The sequence below is a fragment of the Melospiza melodia genome, chromosome 4 (genome assembly GCF_035770615.1).
Source record: "Melospiza melodia melodia isolate bMelMel2 chromosome 4, bMelMel2.pri, whole genome shotgun sequence".
In the NCBI taxonomy this organism is placed as follows: Eukaryota; Metazoa; Chordata; class Aves; order Passeriformes; family Passerellidae; genus Melospiza; species Melospiza melodia.
The window spans coordinates 59087496-59113980 of record NC_086197.1 but is presented as its reverse complement, the minus strand read 5'-3'; the positions used below and the strand labels follow the sequence as shown (position 1 = coordinate 59113980).

Below are 26485 nucleotides of genomic sequence, written 5' to 3'. Positions count from 1 at the left end.
GCAGCAAATTAGGACTATAAAGTGGAGTGAGGATAGAAGACTTGCAGGAATGCTGTGGATCCCTTAGCACTCAGCTGAGAGGGCAGGTGGTTGAAGATGTAAATTATGACTAATGATTGCTTAATGAGGATTAATAGATGCAACAGATATGATCCTCATTGCTGTAGGGAAATAATGGCATTTTGTGTAACAGTGGCATGGTTTCTTTTCTCCTGATTCTGAGTTCACTTCTACAGACAAGATATTAAATGAACTTGGAAAATCAAGCCTCCATCAGAAAAGGAAAGTAAATCAGGCATTGGAGCTCGACCGCTTCTGAGGGGACACAGGGTAAAGACTCAGTCACAGGCAGATCTCTACAGAAAGTTTTGCTACAGGTTCCCCGTCTAACACAGTTTTACATTTAGCATATAATTTTGTGTTTAGAGATAGAAAGCAGCAGTGCTAACACGTATCACGTAAAGGAACTGCTACCTTTTATTTTACCGGATGAAATAACAAAAAAGTCCCTCCTTCTGTAAAATTCAGGATGACCAGGGTAACAGTTCTATTGCAAGTCAGGAAACAGACGCCACAATTCTCTATTACTTGGTGTTCCTATTAGTAATGTATTAATGCTATCATTTATTTCGCCCTGTGGCCATGATGTGCCCGTGTCCCAGAGGTACGGACACCCCCGATGCCGGCAGTGCTGGATGCCTTTGGTGAGCACTGCAATTTGCGTTTCCAGTTCAAATCGCGGCAGATGTGGTGCCCTCAAAGCCACTCTCGGCGGGTTTACTGCGTGCCCAGCGCCCCCTGCCTCCGCAGGTGCCAGGGAGCGGCTCGGTGCTCACGGTTCCGTCCCGCAGCGGCCGCCCGGGCAGGCCCCGGTGACTGATCGGGGCGCCTCGTCCGCCCCTCCGGGCCGCCGTAGCGGCGGGAGCGGCGCGCGGGGGCTGCCGGGACGGGGCGTGTGAAGTTGGGCGCGGCGCGGCAAGTGGGGCCGGGAGCGCGCGCGGCCCGGGGAGTGCGGCCGGGCCCAGCGGGGCGGGCGGAGCCGGGGCCGGGCCGGTCCCTCAGGCGGTGCTGGGCCGGGCTCAAGGGCGAGCAGCGGGGGCTCGGCCCGGGGCCCGCCCCGCCAGGTGCGCAGCGCCGCTGGAAGAGCGCGGGAGCGGGGCTGGGGCCGGGCGGTGGCGATGCCGAGGGGCGGGTGCGGCTCCTCCCGCGGCCTCCGGGGCTGAATTGCGGGGCGGGAAACAAGCTGTGAGCGAGGAGCGGCTCCGCGGGCTGCTGCCCAGGGAAGGCGTATGTGGACCCTGAATTTCTTGTGTAGTTGTGTGAGTCTTAACAGTCCCGGCAGTGAGAATGAATGGCCTAAAGCTGTGTGGAAATGTCCCGCAAACTTTGGCTAAAGGCTGCTTGTGTTGTCAGCTGAAGTGAAGGCTCACAGTTTACAGTCCTCATCTGTTGATAATTTAAAATTACCAGGAATAAAACGCTGAGAGTCAGCGTTTCAAACCAGGCATCGGTTAACCTGGTTTTAAGTCTTAAAAGGTGTCAGTTAAAATAAGTAGCAGTACATTGTTCCTGGACTTTTTGCTTCGTAATAATTGTAAGGTGCGTTGAAAGGTGGCTCATTGTCGCTCGTATTCTACTGTCAAAGGTTTAGTCTGAAGGATTCTCGGATGCTTTCTTTGGAGTGGTGAGATGAACGCTAAAGTGAGTCCCTGAGGTCCGTACTGCCGCCTTGCCCTGCAATAGTTTGATTCTGGTTTGTAGATCCCCATCTGCTGGTGGGAAATGGGTCCTTCGGATACTCAGGGCTTCCTGGTAGGCAGCTGCGAACTGTGGAGATGAAAGCTTCCTTTTAGTCGCTTGGTGCCATAGAGGGGCTGGCTTTGTGAAAAAGAAACCATGCATTTCCTGCCAGAGTTCAAGCAGCAAAAGCTTGGAGTGGCTGCTGCTTTCACTCGTGTATGCAGCTGAACGGTACTAACTGTTTAACTCTCCAAGTAAATGTTGCTGGTATCAAGAAAATGTCAACGGTGCCATTTGAAATTGTCATTTTGAATTGTTAGGTTGCCTGGTTTATTTTTTTATTTTATATATTTTCACTTACTCATTTATTTTTGCCAGAACAGGTGCAGCCATGCAAGAAAGCATACGTTTTGCATCGTCAGGAGATGACGTTAAAATATGGGATTCCTCATCTTTCACTGTGGTGGAGCAGTTCAACCCACATACGCCCTCACATCCAGTCAGTTCACTGTGCTGGGCCAGCAATAGTATCCTTTACAGTTTCAGTCATATTTCTGTGGGTGTTCTGCAAAATTCCAGTGCTTTTTTCTTTCCTTTTTTTATTGAAGTGTTTGTAAAGCACAGGCCTGACATGTTTTGAAGTCTCACATAAAAATGTTTGTTTATATTTTGGCCAAAGTTTTGCAGTTCCCGGTGCTGAAGGGATTTATAGAATGAGTTCATGATGGCAAATACTTCTGAAGAAGTTTCTTGTCTTAGGAGCCAGCACTTTTGGCTGTAATACGCCTGAATTTTCTGCCAACTGTAAAGCTTACTCATATTTTTCTTCAGTAGTTGATTATGATACTTGCTTTCAAGACAGTGCTTAATTAACTGACAAGCTTGAGCAAAGCAACTGCTGGTGTCATAAAATTCTGTACATAGTATAGTGAGGAAAATTGTAATCAAAGATTTTTTTTTGGTAGGACAGCTTCTTGTTGATTCTGATGGTCTTTGATAATGTTCACTTACCTCTAAGCACTGGTTTTCTTTCCATTGCTTGTAGCATTTGGAGAGGAAGCACAAACGTTGTTGTGTAGGATAACACTCATGGGATGGTGGTGGTTTGTCATCAAAATGGATCTGACCCTTTTTGGTCTTCCACCTCTGACTTGGAAGCCAGGGAAGTCTTGGATAATATGAGGGGCCAAGTGTTGGATGAGTATAAGAAATCTCAGTGGGCTGTGAGGAGAACGGCTTGTGTGGCTGTCACGGGAGAAGATGGTGATGCCTCATCTTGATGTAGAAGGAAGACAGGATGCTGTCACACAGCATATGAGTCCTGCAAGTTCTGAATGTCTGTCCTCCAAGTTAATGTATGAGAAAGAAAGTTACACCAATTGGAAGACAAATGAATGGTTTAGCTATGGAGCTTGCAGAGAATTTCAAACACAGATGTAATGTTTTCATGTGTATGCATAGACATTTGTATGTGTTTAGTAAACTTTATCTACAGTCAGTCTGTCCTACATGCTTTCTTCTACCAAGTCTCCTCTTCATCTCCCAAGACTGAAACAATGAAGTACTTTATAGACTTGTCAGCTTGTTAGGGATAAAGCATTAGTTCTGGTTACACATAGTTCTGTAAAATTATACAAAAGTGCCTTAAAATAATGAAAGCAATAGCAAGCGCTGCTGTGCCTGCTGGTTCTGTTGTGTTAAATCCAGCCAATTAACCTGTGTTGTTCTTTAATGAGCAAATACAAAATCACAATGGGCATTGGCCAGAACTGAGTGATTACTCTGTTTGGTGGCAGTGCAGATGCAGCTTTCCTGCTCTGTAATTCTATAAATGTTCTTATTACTTTGGGGTACTTGGTTTCATAAAAGGTTCTTTTTGGGCTTTTGTTTTCTTTTCTCAGTACAGAGTGGGAGAAACTGGCAAGTGCTCTTTGTACTCTAGAAACTGTGTAGTGAAGTAGTCTAACATTTGTCATGACCAGGACCGTTCTTTAAATCCATAGTCTGCTAACAGCCACAGACATTCCTTTGAACTAGTGATAAATGGGGCTCTTACTTGAGGGTGTGGGGAAGCAGAATTGTAGACTGGAGAAGCTGCCTTAGTGGTAAAGAGCTCTTAAATAATACCTGGCTGATATTTCTCGTCTTTTCTATCAAAGAAATTGCTGTCTGTCATGTACTGGCAAGTAAAAGCTGTAGTTAATTCAAGAGCTTCTTAATGAAAGCTTGGAAAATAGCCTTATGTTTCTGTTTCTAGGTCCCTTCAAGGTCCAGTGCTTTAGACTGTCTAGCCAATCTGTCTTCTATTCAATAAGAGAAACTTCCTGTTGCTTTTATTAATCACCAGTATCCTACAATTATGTTCCTTAACTTGTGACAAAGATAGATACCTGGCTACTGCTTCTGCTGCTGGTGATAAAATAGTTGTTTCAAGCTGTAAAAGCAAACCTGTCCCACTCTTTGAAATAGCTGAAGGAGTAAGTATGAGTAATGCCTTCCCTCATTTTTTCCCCAGTTCACCTGGTATCCTGTGTGTCTCACATCTGTTCTGCATATTGGGATCAGTGTAATTTTAGTATTGTTAGAATTATGACACATACATAGAAACATTTCCTCGTGTATTGTAAAACACATATAAAGAGTGGGGGCAATAGTGCTTTTAAAATAGTTCTGTCAGTAAGAAGATACAGATGCAGTTATGCAAATGTGATAACTTGAGGCAGTCAGTGATTCAGGTGTGATCTAATGTGTAGGAGATGGAATAGCTGAAGTTTGAGCTTCATTTTCCAGCTTGAGCTGTCAGTATTATGCACGCCTATGAAATGTACACTGGAAAACATAAGAGTCTGTGGAGGGGTTGTTCTTGGACCATATATGTGCCGGCTTGTATTGCAAGAAACAAGAGAATTTGTGTTGTGTTAAAGACTTTTTTTTTTCTCTCTAGTTAAAAGGAAGTGTGGCACTTCAAAAAGCTGGACTTGGTTGTAGAAGATTCTCTTCACATGGTCACCTAAATAGCTTGTTAATGTTCTAAATAATTCTAATTATTCTCCTTGGATAGCTGTTGTAATGCTAGTCTGGACTGGAAATTTTCTGTAAAGTTGTTCAAACCTTGCTTTTAGGGTGCTGAAGCAAACCCTTTCAAAGGTGGAGTGTTTGTCCTGAAGATTTCACTAAATTTGACCTATAACTAATGCAATCCCTTGCAATTTTACCATGTCAATAATTAGATGGACTTGTTTTTTCTTCACTCAATTTTTGAAAACTTAAAAGTGAATTTTCAATGTGATGGAACTGAATTATAATTTGTCCTCAATGTAGGCCTGTCATTAAGACTGACCTTTTTTTTCAAAAGCTGGTACTTCAGTGATTATTTTAAAAGAACCACTTAACTGAATTATGAGGTGTGCTGCTATAATATTCCCTGTAATGTTCAGGGAATGTGAAGTATGTAACTTAGACAACTTCTTAATTTTCTTTTAAGAGTTTTATTTCTTTAACTTAGGATTTCTTTAAAAAAACCTGAGTACCTGAATAAAATACTATGATTGCTCTTTACGGAGCTATAATTTAAAGGGAAAATGCATATTGGAGGAAAAGGTGCCAAAAAATTTAAAATGAGAATGGGGAAATGCTAGTATGTGAAGGTTTATTAATTAATATACTTACTTCTTGAAGTATATTAAATATATGTCCAAACTGGACTTGATTTTAAATGCCTTTTGATAGGAAATGGCTGTGGAGTATGAATAGGTCTGTCTGTCATTGGGACTATTTGTACTGATGAAAATGGAAATGCACATCAATATGCTTTGAAGTAGATTTGAATAAATCCCTTAAGTATCTTTAGTATACATTTTCTTCTTTCTCCATTAGGCAAAACAGACATGTGTGGGCTTGAATTCTAGTTCTTCATATCTTGTCAGTGGAGGCCTTGATAACACAGTTAATATCTGGAATTTGAAGTCCAAGAAGATTTACCGCAGCCTAAAGGTAAGTTTGGCTGAGGAAGAGCTGTAGCTTTCCACTCCCAGGTTTTGCTGCCAGCTGTAAAAAAATGTACTTTCTCTAAGTCTGGTGTCTGTCTGGATCAAGGTCACAGATAGGAGCTAGCACGCCCCTGGGTCTTGTTCAAGTTTCTGTTATTTATGTGCTATAAATAGCAAATTTAACGAACATATGTAACTTGGTGTTTTCAGAGGACAATTCTGAAATTAAAATTACAATTTAGATTTCCAGAATAGACTTTTTTTTTTTTTTTGGTGTTGTCTGATGAGGATTTTTTCCAGGAGTTTCATTCCAAGTAATTGCTGGTTTTGTTACATTGAATGAGAAGACACTTCTCTATTTGTGGGATACTGTAGCAGAGCTAATGTTGTGCAAAACTGGGATGGTTGTCTTCTAACTGATCCAGGATGAATTCTCTAGAACTTTTTTATGATGCACAAAAACGTAGTTTAGTATCTTTCCCACGTGCCTTCAGTAGATGGCTTGCCCTTATTTAGCAACTCTGTTTTAAGAGACTACGAAACTTCAGCTTTGATTTATCCTTTTTTTCTTGGACTTTCAGAGTTACAGTTGGAAACAAAACCTCTAGGTATCCAATACAATACTTAAATTCCTAACTTTTGGGTTAGAAGTACTTCATTGTCCTCCCCTGTGTAGGAATATAGGGGAAAAAACATGTTCATTATACACAATATCATCACTGCAAATGACTGTACTGAAAAGCTGGTTGGTAAATGTGTTAGGTCTAAAAGTGACAGAAGAGGAAGTTGTCAGTAGTACATCAGATTAACAGGAAGTATATTCAAGTATCTATGCAAGTATCACTGCTTTCTGGGAGACTTCACTTTTAAAATAATGTTCATAACACCTGTGGTACATATGTCTGTGGTTGTCATATTAAAATATTGTATAGAATTATATGTTCATCTTGACTAATTTATGGAAGTCACCCAGTGGAAACAATCAGAGGGTGGTTATGCTTCATGTTTGGTACGTTTTGCTGCTGTTTCCTGCGATATTCCGTAACAACTGTTACATCTTTCAAGGTGTCACAGATAGTCAGAAAAAATCAGCTGAAGTTTTTTGCAAAAGCATAAATTCGGAAGAACATCTTTGACACTCTCCCTCTAACCTCCCTTTTCCACAGGAACATAAAGATGAAATCACGTGTGTTGCATATAATTGGAATGATGGCTATATTGCTTCTGGATCTTTGAGTGGTGAAATCATCCTACACAGTGTTACCACCAATTTCTCAAGTAGTCCCTTTGGTTATGGCAACAGACAGGTAGGCTATCAATGTTGAGTTCCTTTCAGGTACTGAGCTTAATTTGCAGTCTTTAGAAATTGAAAGTACAATTCAAGTACAATTGAAAGTATCAAGAGCTTTTAAGTTTTGATATTCTGTTTCATTTTAATTTTTAAGAGTGCCCTTAAGGAAAGGAGGAAGCAGACTGCTGTGTGCATTATAGCCTTAAATACTAGGTAGCATTGAAAAACAAATTTCTCAAGTGCCATTTTTTCTATACAGGTTACAGCAAATTTTACTTGGTAGACACTGGCTCCTCAAGAACAAACTTTTAGATAACTTAGAAGTGATTAAAGCACAGTTGGCTTTACAAACCAAAACAGAATTTCAATTCACCACTGAGTGTATATTGTTGCAGAGGGCAAAGACCATGCAGTCTGGGTTCTAACTTATTCAAAGCTATCTGTACTGGAGGGGTGAATACAAGTCTGTATTTGGAAATAAGTTTATTTAATCTGGAGGTTATAATTGCACAGATGCTCAAAGAGAAAAGTAATGAGGTTTAATGTTACCTACTTAGGTGTTTAGTTAGTATTTGGGAGAACTAGTTTGAAGGAAGATGGTGCACAAGGCAAACACAAAGCATATGTACTACCTGAGGACCTTGGTAGGGTTTGCCAGTGCAAATCCTTCCTGCCTACTCAAAAGATATTAAAAGAATTAGTGGGTATCACAAGGGAAATTCCTTGATACAAGAGCATTTGCAGTAGTAAATGAGCTGTGTTGTCCCACTGGAAATTCCAGTGTGTGCTCTTAGTGAGAATTGTCTTGTCTTATGGATAGCCATGTATTTCAGTTCTAGGCATGCTTTCATTTGTTACTGAATCATTTTTACAGAGGTAGGGGCTGCCTGGGGGATGCAGAACTGTTGTTTTGGTCCTAAACCTGACCTTTAATGTTGCAAGGAATGCTGAAGTTGTGACTTATTCCTTTTCTGCTACTGCAACAGCTTTTTCATTCTTAGGTTGCAGATAGTGTCAAATTAAATTCTTCTCCTGTCTCGCATGAACAGCGTAACGTGGTGAAAAATCTCTTACAATCTCACAGCATCTCAGGAATTATGGTATACTTTCTGATGAAAAATCTCTGTGAAGTTTAAACTATTTCTGCTCCTAGGTGCTGCAGTGGCTTTGATCCATCACCAGTCTCATACTTATATTGAAGCAAAATCGTACTTCATACTTGGTTTGATCTTAAAAATCCATCTCTATAGTCAGGTCATTTTTCTGACTTGATTGTTACAATCTTGTGAGGAATGTGTATGTGAGGCAGGAGGAGGGAGGTCCATGGCTGGATTGTGGAGCTGAGGTGAATATCCAGAGTGCAGACTATGCTGCTAATTAATTGGAAAATGAAGAAATTCTTGTGAGGATGATTTGCATGAACCTGATTGATATATTCTGTTTTTTCTACCAGAAAGTGATTAGGAGTAAGAGATATGCCATGAATAACTGTTTTGTCAGATGAAATCAAGAAGTCTGCTGCAAAGCTGAGTGACTTTTAGGATGGATAAAGCTATTTGATGTGTTAAAGTAATTGCAAACAAAGAGCTCCTGTTCACATTCTAAAGGGTCTACAACATTTTCTTAGGGAGGGCAGTTATTTGATTATAGCGTTCATTTAAAGTGGAATTGAGCTATGATTTTGTAATGAATTGGCTACTTGGATGTCCCAGTTTACCAGCTTGTCTTTGGTCCTAAAAATGTTCTTTGCTTTTATGTGCAGAAATGTCTTTATTATTGTTTTGGATTTTAATTGGAGAATTGATTCTACAGTGAAGAAAATATCTGAAGACTTGTGTAATTCTGTTAAATTTAAAAAGCCTTTACTTGATTTATAGCTTAGGGGCCTGGTTTCCTTAAGAGTAAACTTGAATAGATAAACAGTGTATTATACTGTTTGATCCTTGTACTAGTATTGTGGCTTAGGAAGGGTCACCATTCCATAGTGACTTTTTTTAGAATTGAGGAATGTGAAGTCTAACTAACATTAAAAATTTTAGCTTGTCTGTGTTTGATTCAGCATGCTGGAATGTAGTTTCTGTGCCAGTTAATTTCTCATGTTGTGTAGGTTCTACAAGTAGTCGAATAGCCCAAGGTTGCTGTGCTTTCTCTGACTTTAAACAAAATTCTTTTCATAGGAGCATTGGCCTGTAGTCTGTTAATTGATTTTAATTTAGAACACCTTTGTGTTTTATTAGAATTGAGTTCTTGCAGAGCTGTTTGCAGATCCCATAATTTGTCTTTGCTATTGGCGTTCATTTAGACTACCAGATTCTTGTCTGCTTGCTGTTGTGAGGATAAATTAAAGTTTGTTTCAAAATACAATGTTTGTTCAAGTCTTCACTGCCTGGTGCAATTCTCCTAGCAACAGGATTTAGTGTAGCTGTTTGAACAGCTGGCTGATTTGTAAAGGAGTGTGATGGATTCTGGCTACTCCGTATAGTGAAAAGTTTGTCAGCTTTTAAAGCTAAAACTGGGGAGCAGTGATAATATGGGGAATGTAGGCATATGAAACTTGCCCAGACCGGTAAGATTAAAAGGATAAAGGAGGAAAGGAAGTAGCTGACTTGGTAGGATAGCAAAGAAGGTTTGAGAAGACCTAAAAGCAAGTAATCTTGATGGGCAGAAGGACAGGAGTGAGAAAATGAAACATGAGCAGATGCCAGGTCAGTAAGGAGGAAGGTATTAGGAGGTGAAGAATTGAGAGAACTGCGAGGGTCAGGAATATTTCCCAGGGGGATCCTGTTTGTAATTAAAGCTGTTGCTCCTGAATCTCTCAGTATTTTTTTCAATGTGAGAAAAATGATGATAATATTGTGACCAGTAGAGGACCATATTAATGATGAAGAGTTGTAATCTTTCCTATTTGAACGTGCAGTTGAAGGTGCCACCTCTTTAAAGCAGGTTGAATCAATTTGGCTTCCAGCAAGACACACAAGTGCTGGAAGTGATGCTGGAGAAATATGAAGCAACACACACCTCCATCAAAAGGAAGTTAAAGACAGAAATAGGATAAAGGCCAGTACAATCCATTGTGTGGTGTGGTCTATACCAGAATAAAATAGCTTTTTGAGAGCATTTTCTGGCAAATTAAATATTTCAGCACTCATTTGACTGGACTTGAGTAAAGTACTTGATTCAGTGCTTTGTGAGAAAATACTAGAAAGGATGGGTAAATACTAGAAAGGATGGGTAAATACTAGAAAGGATGGGTAAATACTAGAAAGGATGGGTAAATACTAGATAGGATGGGTAAGAAACTCAGTATATTGATAAATCAAACAAATATTTTCTTTCTTTATCTGTGTGTTTAATATTTTCAGTAATGCTGAAAATAGGGAGTGCAGGTCTTGTGAGGAGCATCTGAGGGGGTTGGAGTTGTTCAGCCTGGAGAAAAGGAGTCAGGAGGGGACCTTATTGCTCTCCACAACCACCTGAAAAATAGGTACTAGCAAGATGGGGATTGGTCTCTTCCCACAGGTAACAAGCAATAGGAGAAGAGAAATTGGCCTCAAGTTGCACCAGTTTAGATTGGGTATTAGGACAGAATTCCTCTCTGAAAGGGTAATGAGTGAGGCATTGAAACAGGCTGCCCAGGGAAGTGTGGAATCATCGTCCCTGAAAGCATTCAAGAAATAGATAGCATTTAGGGACATGATTTAGTGGTGAACATGGCAATGCTGGGGTGAGGCTTGGACTTGATGGCTTTGAGATATTTTCCAGCCTTAACAGTTCGATGATTCTAGGTAGAGCTATGATGAAGCCCAGTGGGAAGACATTTGCCCGTAAGAGGATTGTGTCAGTATCAAAAAATGATTGAAATTATAGACACAGGAATAACTGTGACAGAGTAGGAATCAAGATACCGGATTTAGGGGACAACTGAGGTTCTTATTAGAATAGGATTTAAAAATTCTCAAGGGAAAGGAGTTGGATTTCTTAATGTAAATGACAGTGACTAAAACATTCTCAAATAAGAGCCAAATATTTTGAGGAACATAAAAGATTTTAGTTGTCCATATTCAAGAAAGATTCATACTGGGAGAGTTGCAAAAAGACTGATGGTACTGAAAAAACAGTCCTGGAGGACTCTCATTTTTTTAATATGCAAAATAGAGCCCAGAGGAGGGTGAGTTTGCTGTTCTTTAAAACAGGATAGCAGCACTGGGGAGTTAGGAAACTGTTTAAGTGTAAGGGTATTATGGTCCCAGGAGTGAATAGGTACAGCTGGGTCATAAGTAAAATTAATCAGGAAATTGAATACTGTAGGATTAGAGCAGTGAGCTTCTGAAACATCCTCCGAAGCAATGTGGTGGAAACAAAATAGCTTTTCTGAAAGGCAGGTTAAGTTCCTGGTTCTGCTATTGCAAGGCTGCTTGTGATAAACCTCACATGTTATCCTCTTCTGTGGTCTTAGTCCACAGGTTGAAGTCAGTTCTGCAGGACCTACATACCTGCTTAACTCTGGAGTCAGGGTGTCTTATCAAACTGGCCAATATCCAAGTACCTCAAGGGGAATTAAGTTTAACATTCTTGGCAGAAGACTAGTTGCTGAACTAATGTACCTTTTCACTACTTTAATTTTAGATGTGTTGTGGGGATTTTTTGTATGAAGGCATGATATTTGCTGAAAATTTGAGAAACTTTTCTGGACGTTTCATTTTTCTTCTGCTTAATTTTGCTGATCAGCTCATATGGTACCCCATAATAGTAAAAAAAAGAAAGTCTCACCCCCAGTAGCAAAAATGGCATTTTAATGCAGAATTATTTTTTCTGGTTTTACTATTTATATTTCAGAGTTGGAGGCCTTTGTAAACTACTTTAAGTTTGTATTCCTAATCTGTTTGTGTCTTTATAAAATAATTTAATATTTAATATTGGTATTAAAATACATTTTTATGTGTGTTTTACAGCCTATTCGACACTTGAAATATTCATCCTTTAAGAAATCCTTGCTGGGCACTGTTTCTGACAGTGGAAATGTAACTCTCTGGGATGTAAATAGCCAGAACCCGTATCATAATTTTGAAAATCCTCATAAAGCACCAGCCTCAGAAATCTGCTTTTCTCCAGTCAATGAGCTGCTGTTTGTAACTGTAGGTTTGGATAAAAGAATTATTTTCTATGACACTTTAGGTAAAAAGTGAGTATATGAAAGATTTTTTGATTTTAGAAGATTCCTTTTTTGGATTTTATAAACTGAAAAAACATGCCTAATTATGACATGAGTTATTTCATTCAGTCCCCATGCAGAGTGGCTGAAGTGGTTGGCATATTGCTACTGGAGAACCTGTCCCATAGTCTGTTTTGCTTTCTAAGTTAACAGACAAACAATTGAAAAACCCCAAGGCATGAGGGAACTAACTGAAGTCCAGTTTATGGGTGATGTTCTCCAGTGTTGGTAGAGAGCAGTTAACTTCTGTGAGGGGCAGTACAGCCTGTGCCAGCCACCTGAGCTTAGCTTGCCTGCTTTTCTAGTTAAGATAAAAGATTTGACTGTGGTGCACAGAACTACTGAGATAAGGGAGAATGCTGGATGAAAAAGCAGGAAGGATGAGAAATAGAGGATGGGATGGCAAGTGGTTTTGTGGGACATCAGTTTTATCATGAGTAGTGCTTTTACTCTAGCTCCTCCTAGCAGCAGGAGTCTGTTTGTATTTTGGAATGATGAAGTAGAGGGATACAAACTAAGATCTGAAGCTTTTCCTAGAGCTGTGGGAGGGGCAGAGTTGATAGGCTTGGGAAGCTTGAGGATGAGAGGATGTATGTAGTGTGGTTGCTGCTGCAAATGATGATACCAGTAAATAATGTTGGTGTTTGCTATTAAGAAGGCAAGGTGATCCTGTCCTCATGAAGTCTTTCAGAGCATATGCAGTTTTTGTTCTTGTTAAGCGTGAATGCTTAGTGTAAGCCTAATCCACTGTTTCTTAAAATAGTTCACTGAATTTACTTCTACTGGAGAAGTTGAACTACTGACCTGTAGCTGAATTGTGAAAGCTTATATATATATGTATATATATTTCTTTTAGATATTCTGTGTTGAAAAGTCCAACTTGTGAATTCTAAAAGATTCATCCTGTCATTTCTCATATTTGAAGGTTACTGAAAACAATTGTAGCTGATTTTCCTCTGACCACAGTAGACTTCATGCCTGATGGTACTACTTTGGCTATAGGATGTTCCCGGGGAATGATCTGCCAGTATGACTTAAGACAGCTGACATCACCAGTGAAAACAGTTCCTGCTCACAAAGGCTGTGTGAAATGCATACGTCTTCAGTTCAGCAGCACTTTTTCCAAGGTACTTTTACTGTTCAATGTACAGATTAATGAAAGCAAAGCAAAAGTTTAAGTTCTGAAAAAAGTTTAGTGTTCACTTTCTAAGCATTACAGCTGCCAACAAAATGGGATCATACCAACATAGGAATTATAAACTGCTTAGTCTTAACTACTCTTTTAGGCATTGTTAATATGGAATTCCCCCCACTCCTGCCCTTAGTGTAGAAATAAGTGGAACTTGCAGTCTTCTGGGTTTTTTAGTGTGGATATGCTGCCTTTCCAGATCAGCTTATGCCACTTTGGTAATTTGTAGGCAGTAGCAGAAAGGTCTGTAATGGCTCTTCTGCTTAAGGAGAAGACAAAGGGCTGCTCATCTGAAGTTATTTTGTATGTCCTATATATGGACTTTTGCTAGCACATATAAACAGTGTAGAAGTTAATTAAATAATAGAGATGATGTAAGAGGTTCTTCCAAGACTTAATTAGGCTCTACTGTATTGAGAAACCCTGTGCTTCCATTTAGGGGACACTGAGAGGACCTTTGAAATGGATTCTTTACCACTCAGAGATTTTCCTTTTTTCTCTAGCACACTTGCTGCTAGTGGTTAAATATTCCTGTAAAATTTGGAGTCCCTAATACTGTAAACTCTTTTTTTCTGCTATGTCTAAACCTGGGATCAAAATTGAATCATGCAGGGGCACGCCACTGTTAAATTGTTGCTGTCCTTGTGGAGGTCCTCAGGGATGTCTCCCATGCTCTTTGAAGTTACATGAAGATACCTTTTTTTGTATTTATAAAGGCATATCTCCTTGGCAACCTTTGCAACTTGAACTGGTTTTTTTTTACTGTTTTTAAAAAGGAAAGTATATTGTCTTGTTTTTTTACTTTGGGTTGAAGGAATAATAACTTCTCATAATTGGTTCTATTTTTTCTTTAGTCTAACATCACAGGTTCTTCAAATAAACCTGTGTCCAAAAGAGTAGAAGTCAAAGCTGGCAGTAATCTTGGAGGAATTCAAAATACTGGCATCAAAAACATTGCCTCTCAAGCATCAGCAGCAGTTTTCTCTCATCTTACATTGACAAATGAGAATAAGGGAGGAGAGATTTTTCAGGAGAAAGCAGGTAATGTTGTGTTCCTACTCTTAAAACAGTTGGCATAATGGGGAGATGGAAGCAGTGTTTTGTGTTTTGACCATTACAATATAAAAATTTCACCGAGGGAAGGGCATTTGTTAGGAAGTACTGTGTGTATGTACCTGCACATACAAATACTTCTTTTCCCTCCCCACTGTGTAACACGTGCTATGAGAATGTAGGAGGTAAATTGGATCCTACTATAAGCTGAAGACACGTGAAGCCTTAAAACTGTGGGACTGCCTCCTGCATTCTGACTTCTTGCAGATAATGGTTATGTACATAATGTAGTTTCTGATGCAATGTCTGCATGGAATGCAGACCTAAAGATTTGTAATTCTTGTAATGAATAGGAGTAGCAGACCTCATCCAAAAAGAAAAAAAAAAAAACAAAACAAAAACCAACCTAGGAAGACACTGGGAGAAAAAGCAACCTAGTCCAAAAACCCAAGTGACAACTGAACTGTGTTTTTGGGAGAGGCATGATTCCAGTATCACATGGTAGGAAAGATGCTAAATATAGTTGCAAGTATGATTAGTTGTATAACTGTATTTGCTATCTATACCTCTGAAATTAACAACTTCTTTGGAAGAATTCTGAGCAATCCAAAACTGCCACTGTGTGAAATGTACTCTTAAAATTTTATTTAATTCAAGAGTTCTGAAAATATCAAATCAGTAACACTGCTAGTTTGATTCTTTGAAAAAATCCTCAATCCATTTTAATGTAACAGCACTTTCCCCCTCCCTTTTAAAAATAAGGAGAAATACATTTAGTAACAGTAATTAGGCAATAAGCCACTGCAGTCCATAGGGATGTGTATTAATGACCTCCCTTGGGTATGCAGTGAAGTATGAGGTGAAGTAGAATGTTTCCTGTGTATGCAAGAACTGTAGCTAATCAACATTACTGAATGGTGTGGAAAATTTTATTTTGGTTAAAACATTTATTTATTGTCTTTATTTGAAGATAAAGATGGCAGTAATGGCTGTTACTCCTTAAAGGGGACCGCGCATAATAAATAAATGATTTAACAAAGTAAAGGCTTACCAAGCAAAACAATTTTCCTTCATCTGAGTATTCAATTTAAAAGTTAAAAACCTCTCAATACTGCAGAAGATATTGTCTTTAAGGTTAAAAATGGGAATGGATAAGAAACCACAAACTTCATTTGTTGTCTGGAATTTTTTCTAGAACCTGTTCAGGGGATTTAACTTTCGAGAAAATAAGGGGCATTCAGTAAAATAATCTGATAACATATTTAAGCAAAATTAAGGCTTTTTGTCACACCTATTTTTAAGGTACAAAAGTATAAATGAAGTCAGAATGTGATGAGAAACTTGGATGTACTTTGAGCTGGCTTCCCATAAACTGCCATTTACCAACTGTTCTCTGCTTTAAGTACCTTACTGCATTTGTATTTCTGGGAATGGGTAAAAGTGCACAAGATATTTTGGCCCAGTTTTATGTTACACTTTTTCCATGTAGATCCTCTAAATTCTGATGCACAGGCTGATACTGCACTTCTGATTTGACTCAGTATACCAAGTATTTACTTAACTAGCAAGTGCAATCCTATGTTGGTGTCACAGCTGACACATCTGAAGGAGTGAAAAGTGTAATCTATTAATACATTTAAATGTGAAATTGTAAATGTGACTCAAGTTCCACTTAATGTAAATACTTGGACATGATTAATTGCAGTCACCCACACAGTCATATTTGGATCACTTCAACAAGTAATCCCACCTAGAGGAGTACTTATAGGTTTTATGAACATTTTGTGAAATTATGAAAGTTATTCTGGTGGTTGTCTGAGCAGTTCAATTCCCTTTCTAAAAACTGTAGTTTGAATAACTACTGGGGATTTTTTTGGGCTTAAGATATGCTTCCATTCTTTAGACAACTGTCCTTGGTGCCATGCATATAAAAAGCTTTTTCACTTTTGGATTAGGTCAGGGAAGGGGCTTGAGGGTAGAGTGAAGAAAGGTTTAGGAACAAATTTGGTTGAGTTTTTTTTTTTTTTTTGCCTGCAATTGTAACTTCAATTTGATTTTCTTATATTAGAATATGTAAGTTGATTTTCAAATATTAGAAATAAGCAGAGAATATACTAGCACTAAGTAAATTTGAAAAAGGTGTTTCATATGATTTGCCTTGGAATGCTTAATGGCCCTAGTACAGCAAATTTTTTTTCTTGCAGAACAAATTTAAATTTTTATTGTCTGAATGTGGTTACCTTATGAGCAGAAGGTGCAGTCAGTAGTTTGACTTCACCTGATGCACCATAAAATTGCTGCACCCATCACATAGAATTCTCTGAGCATGGGTGGGTTCTCCAGTTTTACAACCCTCCTCTTGAGCTTTTAGGTGTAGTCACCTTTGTTGACAGCCCAAATGAGCAAGTTAATATTGACCCTCTAAGTGGCATCTGCAGACGATTCTGAAGTGCTCACTGGGCTTCCCAAGTTTCATGGTGTGAGATTGTTTAGCCACAATGTATGTTATTTTTGGAAAAGGTCAATTACTAATGGAATGATATTGCCCTTTGAAGGTTTTCCCCATAGTTCCAGCTTGGATGTCATTCCCTCTAAAGAAGCAGATCATGGGAAAAGTGCTGAATTAAGTTATTTTGATGATTTGAATCGAAGTAGTTTAGGAGACGTGTTTTCTCCAGTCAGAGATGGTAAGTTACTGATACTGGAATTTGTAAAGCATCATTCCTCTGCATGTAGTGTGACAAAATGTCACTTGTGAATTACTGACTGTTGTACCTGCTTGATATTTTAATTTGTCTTTGATTATGAACTTGATGCAGTGATACAAATAAACACTTCGTTTGTCTGTGTTTTGCTGTTTTGTAGATATTATTGCAAATAAAGTGACTGAAGATCCTCAAGGAAATGGTAAGCATATGCCAGTGATAAGTCTTTGGAGGTCTGTGCTAGTTCTCACGTGCTGATTTTGTCATACCATTTGAAAAAAACAAATGACCAAAGCAGACACTGAAATAACTTTTCTGGGAATTGTCTGGCACATTGAGAATGTGTCAGACGATTCCCAGAACAACACGGTAACAGGAGGTCTAGAGTGTGGTCCTAAAGCGATTGGGTTTTTTCCTTTATACAATTTATAGTGATATACAGAATGATTTCGTGCTTTATTACTTTTATAAGGATGGAGGCACCATAAGTTGGATGGAAGGATGTAGTTTTTTGTGGAGTACAGTTTTTGATGATTTCTTTTGTCAATCAATTTCTTTTGTCAATTTTGTATGAGTGTGCAGGCATTTTTACTGTGGGATAGATGTGGTGTGTGTGTTTATTGACCTGTGTGTGTCATCTTTCCCTTTTCATTTTAGGCTTGGATTTTCCGTCCTCCCTGATGGGTTTGGATTTTCTCCCACAGCCAACCGTTGCCTTTCCAGTAAAAAGAAACGTAGTGGGCAGTAGTGCACAAGTGACACAGTCTAGCCCATTACATGCACTTTTGGGATCTCCAATTAAAGAAGAAGAGGAGCATCCAGAGACTGACTCTAAGAAAATAAGTCTTGGAAAACAAGAATCTAAAGACATTTTAAAGCAGGTATTCTTGTTACGAGTGCTCTTTTTAGAATCTTGACAGAATATTGCTGCTTGAAGAAAAGAATACTGAATAATGCCCAATCTGATTTTATTTTGCAACGCTGTTCACACACTATTAACACAAATCCATAAAACCTTGTCTGATTTAGATGAATTGGCCTTCAGCAATGGAAGATAAATGTATGTTTGTCTTAAATAAGATCAGGTTACATAAGTTCCCATGAAAAAAAATGGGTAGCCTGAGGAGTATTTAGATTTTTCTAGAAAAAAGAAGAATTGCTGGGTAGTTGCACTAGTATGATTGATTGTTAGGTCAATTCCACTCTCTTCTTTCCCTATTCTCTATCTCCCTCTTTTTCTTGAGATATCTTTGATGTGTCTGCACAGAGCTTAGCTACTTTTGTATTGCTCTTGAGAAGCCTGAGTTTGCTAGGAGTGATACAACTTAGTCACAACATTTTTGATATGAAAATTAGAGGCCCCCGCCTTTTGCACTTGCTTCTTTGTGCCCACTTGAGGCAATTTGGAATGTTTTAGCAATCCATTTTTCAAATATCTTGCTAGGAAATGAAAAACATGTATTTCTGAGCGGATTCCTAAAAGGAAAAATGTTTAATGGTACATTTCGGAAAACTTACTCATCAAGTGCAATTACACAATTGTAACAAGTAGATTTAATCTTTAAAATAAAAATAAAATCTTTCTGTTGTCAGGTTTCAAAATCAAGCTTACCAAGCACAGAACCTTCTCCACCATCATCTACTCCTGATGCAAATGAGAAGCAAATAACAAAGAATATTCAGGCCCATCCTGCATATGATCTACCAGTAAATGGTACTACCTCAACAAGTAAGTTGATAATTTTGTCCCAGTTCTAGGTGTGACTGATTGTAAACTGACATGAAATCTGATACAATGGACTTGATCTCGGTTCTTTAAATCAAGCAATCAAGCCAGCCCTCCTAAAATGTCTCTAGTTGCTTCTGGAAAGATTAATTCTAAATCAGATTTTTTTTTTTTTTTTTTTTTTTACCGAGCAATATTTGAGGTAGAATTAATTAAATAATTGGTTTTTTTAAAGTAATTAAATAATTGGTTTTTTTTAAAGTAATGCGGTGATATGAGTAGTTTTTATTTGTCATGAGGGTTCTCAGTATTTTTTTTTCAATTGTAAAGGTTCAAAGATAACATCATCTGTCACTGCTGGCGTTGCAAGTTCGTTGTCAGAAAAAATAGTAGAAACCATTGGGAGTAGCAGACCAAATGCACCTCTGACAGCAATTCAAATCAACTTCATTCAGAATATGATACAAGAAACAATGGATGACTTCAGGTACTGCTGTTCCTGCAGAGTGTTTTGTTTTCAATGACATGTTTTCTTAATGAGGTGTTTCAGCATCTGCTCAAACAAATTTCTCTTTGGATTAGAAAATTACACCATTTATAGCCCTATTTTTGAAAAACTAGGTATGAAACTTAGTTTTTAATAGCTCTGATGACTAATTAGACTGATGGCTCTGAGGGCTGTTGGTGTATGACTTTGCTGATGTTTCCAGAATGAGTGAATATTTCTCAGATGGTAAATTTAGTCTGCATAGCAAGGTCTCTGCTCTTTTCCTGAAGCCTTGCACTGATTTCTTTTCCTCCTTGCTTGTCTCCCTATTCCAGCAGGAGAAATTTCAAGTTGACAGTGAGGAGAATTTGACATAGCCAGTTGACTTGTGTTGGCTTTGATTGTTGGTATCTTGGCATGTGTAAGGTGAAACAGTGTGTGTGTATTTCTACTGGTGGAGCTTTCATTGAAATAACATCTGTACTGTAAGTGATGGTTGGTGTCAGCTTGCTTTGTGGATATCTAAGCAACATTCCAATTGTCTTGAAGGAAGTCAAATCAGCATGGTTCTATTTAGAGTGGAGTTGGAAGAAGGTGAAGAAGTTAAGAGAATTTTATCTAGGGCATCACTTCCCAGCCCGTGTTTAAGATGATGTAGGTTGAAGGGAGATAATGGAGAAGAATTGCAGGGCAGGGAAACTGCTGCTGTCTTGATGAAAAAAAGCAAAGCAAAACTAGTTTAGTAGGTCTGTGTGCCATGGCTGTTCTGTATCTGCCAACAGAAAAAATACATCCAATGTTATTTAATGTCTTTATATAATTTAGTATGGTAAAACTCCCCTGGAATTTTTTGGTAATAAACACACATCTGATGAACACATGAATGATGTAACTTAAAATGCAGTCTATGTGTTGCAGATGTGTTCTTTTTAAAATCTATGTTCAGGCACCCCAGAGTTAGAAGTTATGTGTGCCAGCCTTTTACTTCCAGTGCCTCAGATCTGGAGCCTTAAATATTGTGTTTCTCCTAACTTATATTTTCTGGAGTGGCTGGAAGGCTCTGCTGGCCCTTTTCCCAGTTTTAAGTTGCAGATACGTTTAAACTGATTATGAAAGATTGTTAGTACTTTGGTTTTACTAGTTGGTAGTGAACCTTAGTAAACAACTTTTTATTGTTAGTACTAGTGGTCAGTAAGAGGGAAGGGAACTGTTGTAAGCTTCCCATTGATGTAACTACCTTTCATCTGCTGGAACCTGAGGAAAGGATTTTTATGTTCTTTGCCTGAAATTCATTCCTCTTCAAGTAAAAGGGGAGCAAAACCATGAACCTTCAGGAAAGGACCAGGAATAATATATAATTCATTTGGTTCCAAAAGGATGTTTGTTTCTTGATCTCCCTGTCTTTGGGAGACAACCTACATCTCTGGATTTATAGGATGCTAGCTGGCATCTATACTTGATACACTGAAGAAGATTGTCTCCAGCAGGAATTCTGTAGCACAATAATCTGTGGAAAGAGAAAGTGGTAGAGATTGCCTTTGGGTTTGCTGTATGTTTGAGGAAAGGAAAATGAAGATCTGTGTGTGTCTACTAAAGAAACACGTTACTTTGTCAGGCCAGTGGTACCATGGCGCAGTACTCGGTCCCAGACAACTGCACTGTGCTGTACTGTTCAGGAAGAACTTGTCAGCTTGCTTCTTGTCTGTCAGCTGTTCTCCTTGTTCTTCCTCAGCTTCTGGAACTGTTGTATTAATGTCATGATCAGAGGCTATTTTCTAGGCTGGTTTTTGTAGTGTGGAATGGTTGCCCATGAATTAACAAATTCATGTCTGCTTCGCAGACAGCACTGCCACTGCTTTTTATGTAGATTAACCTTGATCATTCCATTATTTTGAGAATAATGTATAACTTACCACAGTTGATGTTTTGGGCCCTTAAGACTGTTGAAAGGCTTATACTGAAAAGGTGGATCTTCAAGTAGAGATAAGTATCTTTCTCTGCAGTGCTTATCATCAAGGGATTGAAAATTAGCTTTGAATGGTAAAAATGAGAGGAGCTTATAGCTTGCAAGTGAAAAAGAATCTTCATATCACCATGTATATATTTGTGTTTCCAAACTGAAAAGTCTTGCATTTTCTTATGTGCTGAAAAAAATGGTACTTATAAAAATCAATATCATAACAAAAGTATTCCAAAATAAGCTGTAGAAGATTGTTTCATGGTCTAAGGGTTTCTAGACTCTAGATGAGAGTGAAGGTGAGGAATTGTAGAGTTTTGGGTGCTGAGGGTATGAGAGAGACTGCTTCCTAAGTAGGTCTAAGCATCTTCCTTTTGCAACTCTTCCCCCAGAGAAGCATGCCATCGAGATATTGTGAATTTGCAAGTGGAGATGATCAAGCAATTCCATATGCAGTTGGTATGTACAAGGACCATGATGGGAAATGTATTCAGCTTTCAATTTTGGTAATAGTAAGGCATGCCATCTTCTCTCAAAACAGAAAATCTATTTTGTTTATTAAGACCGAGAAAGGGAGGATTTCATGTGAAGGAAAGGGGAAAGCATGAATGGGAATCTGTTAAATTGTTTTTCTTTGGTTAATAAAGGGACTCTAGGGGTTGAGGAGGTATGAATTCCATATTTCAGGAGTTATAAAGGCTGGGGTAAGGAAAAGATAGATGGAATTCAAATAGAAAGCTTCACTTGTAGGTACTGTATACATACTGAGCTGTTCTTTATTCTTTAGCTTCACCTTTTTATGAATCTTTGTTCTTTTGATCTGAAACCTTGTCTGGGTTCTGAGCATTTTAATGGAATCTGCATTAGTAGATTCTCATCCTGAAGAACTGCAAAATATCCTTTGATAAAATATTCACTAATGTATTAATGATCAAAATACTGTATGTCAGCTTAAAAGGGAAAATCTTACTTTTCTTATCAAAAGTTTTTAAAAACAGAATTATCTACGTTATTTCATTTTTAAAAGAAATATGAAAGCCAATAGGATAAAACTGGAATTATTAACTTTATTACTACTGATTGAGACTTTTTTCTTTTCTGTAGAATGAAATGCATGCTTTACTTGAAAGATACTCTGTAAATGAAAGCTTAGTAGCTGAAATTGAGAGACTGCGAGAAGAAAACAAAAGACTGAGGACTCACTTCTGAAAGATTCACATTGCTGATTTTATCAGAGTGAACTCACTACAGGTGGTGTTTTGGCTCTGACAGATCATCTGTCATCACTGAAGTGTTGTTTGAAGACCTGTTATTATTTTGAATGTGAATCTATTCTTCTAAATAACTGGTGTAAGATACTTTGTATAATTATGAAATTTGTAGCAGATAGGCAGTGTGTAAAGAACATTTGCATCCTCATGCTGACCACCTTGCAACACAGCCTTCTAACAGAAAAACTCCAAGGACAAGTACAGTATTGGAGTTTTAGCAATATGTAAAGTGCCTTTTCATAAACAAAGTCAAACCAGGACAGATGCTTTTACTCTAAGAACTTTTTTATATATACCTACTTTTCTATCTGCTTCTTTATTCTACTGCTGTCAGAAGCAATCACTACAGCTTGCCTTTTCAGATACTTTCCTTGAAGAAAAAGGGGAGTGAAAGCTCCTCTTTTGTGCACAACATGGAGTCTTGTTTACAAAGAGCTGGAAAGTACAGTAGTCAGTTAAGTTTGTTCAGCTGGCAACTCTTCTGTCCTGAGTAAAACTAGAGCTTGAAAATACCCCCAAATTCGGTGCCACAGTCTTTCTTATTGAATTCATAAGTTTGTTGTTGTTGCAAATGCCACATCAACTGCACAATGAGATTTTTTGTTACTACTTCAGCTATGAATCTAGAATTCTTTTTATTTACATGTATTTGAATGTTGTCATAGCTTGTCTGATTTGAATGCAACTTTAGTCTTCAAAATGTAAGTATATTAATAATATAGCCATTAATAATACAGCAATGTGTAATTGAAGTCTTTCAGTCTGACTCAAGCACCTTTTGGTAGTGAACAACACTTGATATTGGGCAGCTGTGTTGCAGTTTTGAGCCATGTTGGTTTAGCATTATTGTGGCCTTTTTCAGATAGCTGCATACCAAATCTATTATCTTGTATTATTAACAACCATTAAAGAGCAATCACTACTTCAGTAACATAATAGTAGCATACTATTATGTCAACATTTCTGAAATGAAGCTCAGTAGGAAGTTCTGACTATTGAAGTGTATGGGATATTTGGCTTGGCCTTTATTTTGCCAAGAAGACTAAATTAAAACTTCGATTTTAAAATGCTTTAAAAATCAAATGAAAATTGTAAATTGACTAAAAAATTTCTCTGAAAGACTTCTTCTACAGGTGCTTCTTGCTATCTAAATTTTTCTGGAGGCTTCTTAATTTTCCCACTAATATTTGCTTGTTTCTTCTCACAAATTCAAAACTCAAGTAAAGTCTGAAGAACATGGCAGGTTAATTATTTACAACATCTAGTGTTTAAATTTACAATGACACTCTACTACTAAATGAGTAGATAAATACATGAAAGCCATAATATATAGTGTAACTTGTTTTTATATGTTGCAAAACTAAAGAAAAAGTTCAAACATGTCTATAACATTTCCTTACTTTTAACTTTTTTTTGAAAAAGAGACTTCCTTTTTTTGATGTCATTTAATGAAAAACAGTCTTGTAGCAAAATGAGGGTGTCCAAGTAGTTTTTAATATTAGGGAAATGACTTTAAATGCCTGTAGTTCTACTGCTTTTAAAAATATTTCTATATCACATATATCATATTGAAAGGAAGCAAAGGAAGTTGGGGTTTTTACTAACTTAACACACAATGTAGAGAACTCTTTGTTAAGTTTGTAGGATATGTAAACTTGACACATAGACCAGACAGTTCATGAAGACAGTAGTAGTTGAAGGTAGCAAAAATATCTTGGCATCCTTCTATGTATGCTTTTCAGTGTTAATGAAGTAAGCTTGCATATTTCCATCTCTTGATTTGTTCAAGTTCTGAACTCTTGCTGGTGTACCTGGATGACAGCAGGGAGTTAGACCATTATCTTGGGTATTTTCCTTACAAGTAATTTGTTTTCCTGACACCAAACTGTATAATGTTTTTAATTCCCAAATGGAGCTGACTATAAAAAGAGCGATTAAAAAGATTTTTAGGGCTTTTGTCCATGTCTCAGGATTATTGTAGTGCAAGTGCAGTGTGGAGATCCACTCTGCCTGTCTCTATAAGGGTATGTTTTGCCTTGTACACAATCTGATTTGTATGTTAAAATAAAGCTTGTTTCAACCTTTTTGAGAAAAAAAAACCTTTGGTGACCTGCTTAATAAAGAGAATAATCTGTGTTGTAGTTGTTATGCCTCATCAGGCATTGTTTACGTGAAAGTAATTCTGGAGTAATCTCTCTTCTACCTCTGTGGCTTCATGTAGACCATCCAATCATTTCCACGGATATGTTCACAAAACCTCATGCTCTTGGAGTAAAAGACAGGTGAGCAGTTCCCCCTTCCAAACTGAAAACTGTTACAGTCATGCCAGAGAGATCATGTTCATAGCTAGAAATCATGTTCAAGCAGATGTTTTGGGCAGGGGGAATAATCTCTCCTAAGACCCCGGTGAGTTGGACATCCTGTGTTTTCTTCATGTTAAACTTATGGATTAATTTTTTAAATTCCCTTCTCTCATGCTAATACAGACTTTCTCTGATGAGAAGTTTATTTGCAAGGAATGTGGGGTTTGAAAACTGCTTTTGACTAATTGATTTATTCTCCTAAAATGCAAAATGCCAGCATGTTCTTACTTCCTGGCAGCAGTCCTGATACACACGCCATGTTCTTCATAAGCACAACAAGGATGAATTTAGAAGCTGCACATTGCTCCTCCTGCACAAGGAGGATGGCTTACTAGAACATGCTTTACAGACTGCACTGCCAAACTGTACAGTTGTTTGCCAGCAGACACCCTCCATACTAAAACTGAAGATGCAAAATGGTTGTAGGTTATTTGTATATAAATGTAACAGGTCTGATACTGCAGAGTGCTCAAGGTTGGCAGGTGCTGTGTCTGTGTTTCCCATCAGTGCACTTGTGTCTGTGTGTCATTATGGTGTACATCAAGGGCAGCACCTCCTGGTCAGGCTGAGTACAGCCATTTTCACATCATCTCAGGCCATGCATCTGGGCGATGCTGATGAACAAATTCTCAGCTGTGGAAACAATGTTGTGCTCTTCCTTGAGTGTCCTGTAACAGGCACTGCCGAAGTTACAAGGCCAGAGGAACAAGAGAAAAAAATTCCAAGGTGTTTTCAGGATTAACTGTGAAATTAGCTGTGATTCTGGGTGTCTCTCTAGCCATGGAAGTACAGACAGTACTTGTGAACTTCACCTTTTTGTATTTGTCTGGCACAGCTATAGGAGGGGAAACTTAACAGTGGAATCATACTCAATAACTAAAAGTCATGGAAAGCACATCTCTCGTTAGCTGATTTTGGCAGTTGAAATGGTGATAGATTTGTGGGACTGAGAGCCACACTTTTTTAGATGTGGACAATGTCATATCTAGTATGCTGTCTACAGCAGTTGCTAATAACACTTTTTGTTACATAGCCACTTTTGCTAACATTAGGGGCTTATATGAGATGTTTCCATTTTTTGGGTGTATGGAAAGGTATCCTGGAACTAGAATGCATATGTAATATTTTCAAAATAAACAGAAACTTTTGAGGCAGTGCATATTTAATAACCTGTGGATTATTAAGAGCATCTTTGAGATGGTAGGGGGGTGATGACCCAAAAAAACCTATTCTGGTCCAGAAGGCACTTGATTTTGAGAGCAAGTTAAGAATCCTCTAAATCATCAGAAACTTAGACTTTTTTTGTCTTCTGGATATAAACAGCAGCTGACTAAAAATGAAGGAAAGAGAAGTGTAGACTGCTGATACTTATTCCTTAGCTTCATGAGTACTCAAAACATCCAGACCTGAACTCAAGCAGGAAGCAGCATTCCCTCTTCCAGAGAGACTGTATCATGACTGAAGATGTTTGGTGGAGTAACAACTACCCTATTTATTTTGGG

General features: G+C 38.2%; 1 protein-coding gene across 2 annotated transcripts; it reads left to right on the top strand.

Annotated features, from left to right (window-relative positions):
• Window positions 1-1079: 1079 nt before the first annotated feature.
• Window positions 1080-24761, top strand: NEDD1 (NEDD1 gamma-tubulin ring complex targeting factor). Of its 2 annotated transcripts, none has more exons than XM_063154848.1 (15): window positions 1080-1124; window positions 2124-2267; window positions 4123-4217; window positions 5617-5733; window positions 6896-7036; window positions 11973-12202; window positions 13158-13359; window positions 14276-14462; window positions 17030-17161; window positions 17340-17381; window positions 17837-18060; window positions 18773-18908; window positions 19236-19392; window positions 21742-21808; window positions 22454-24761. In XM_063154848.1, exons 2-15 carry the CDS (start codon window positions 2132-2134, stop codon window positions 22556-22558), a joined length of 1971 nt encoding a protein of 656 aa, XP_063010918.1. In that variant the 5' UTR covers window positions 1080-1124; window positions 2124-2131; the 3' UTR covers window positions 22559-24761. The 2 variants fall into 2 exon arrangements, with proteins under 2 accessions (XP_063010918.1, XP_063010919.1); XM_063154849.1 differs by lacking the exon at window positions 1080-1124 and adding an exon at window positions 1208-1287.
• The last annotated feature ends 1724 nt before the right edge of the window (window positions 24762-26485 follow it).

Excerpts from the sequence above, each read along its gene's own strand:
- NEDD1 (XM_063154848.1), top strand. The coding sequence starts at position 2,132 with ATGCAAGAAAGCATACGTTTTGCATCGTCAGGAGATGACGTTAAAATA. Across the intron at positions 19,393-21,741 it reads GAAACAATGGATGACTTCAG|AGAAGCATGCCATCGAGATA; the intron begins GTACTGCTGTTC and ends CTCTTCCCCCAG. Across the intron at positions 21,809-22,453 it reads AGCAATTCCATATGCAGTTG|AATGAAATGCATGCTTTACT; the intron begins GTATGTACAAGG and ends TCTTTTCTGTAG.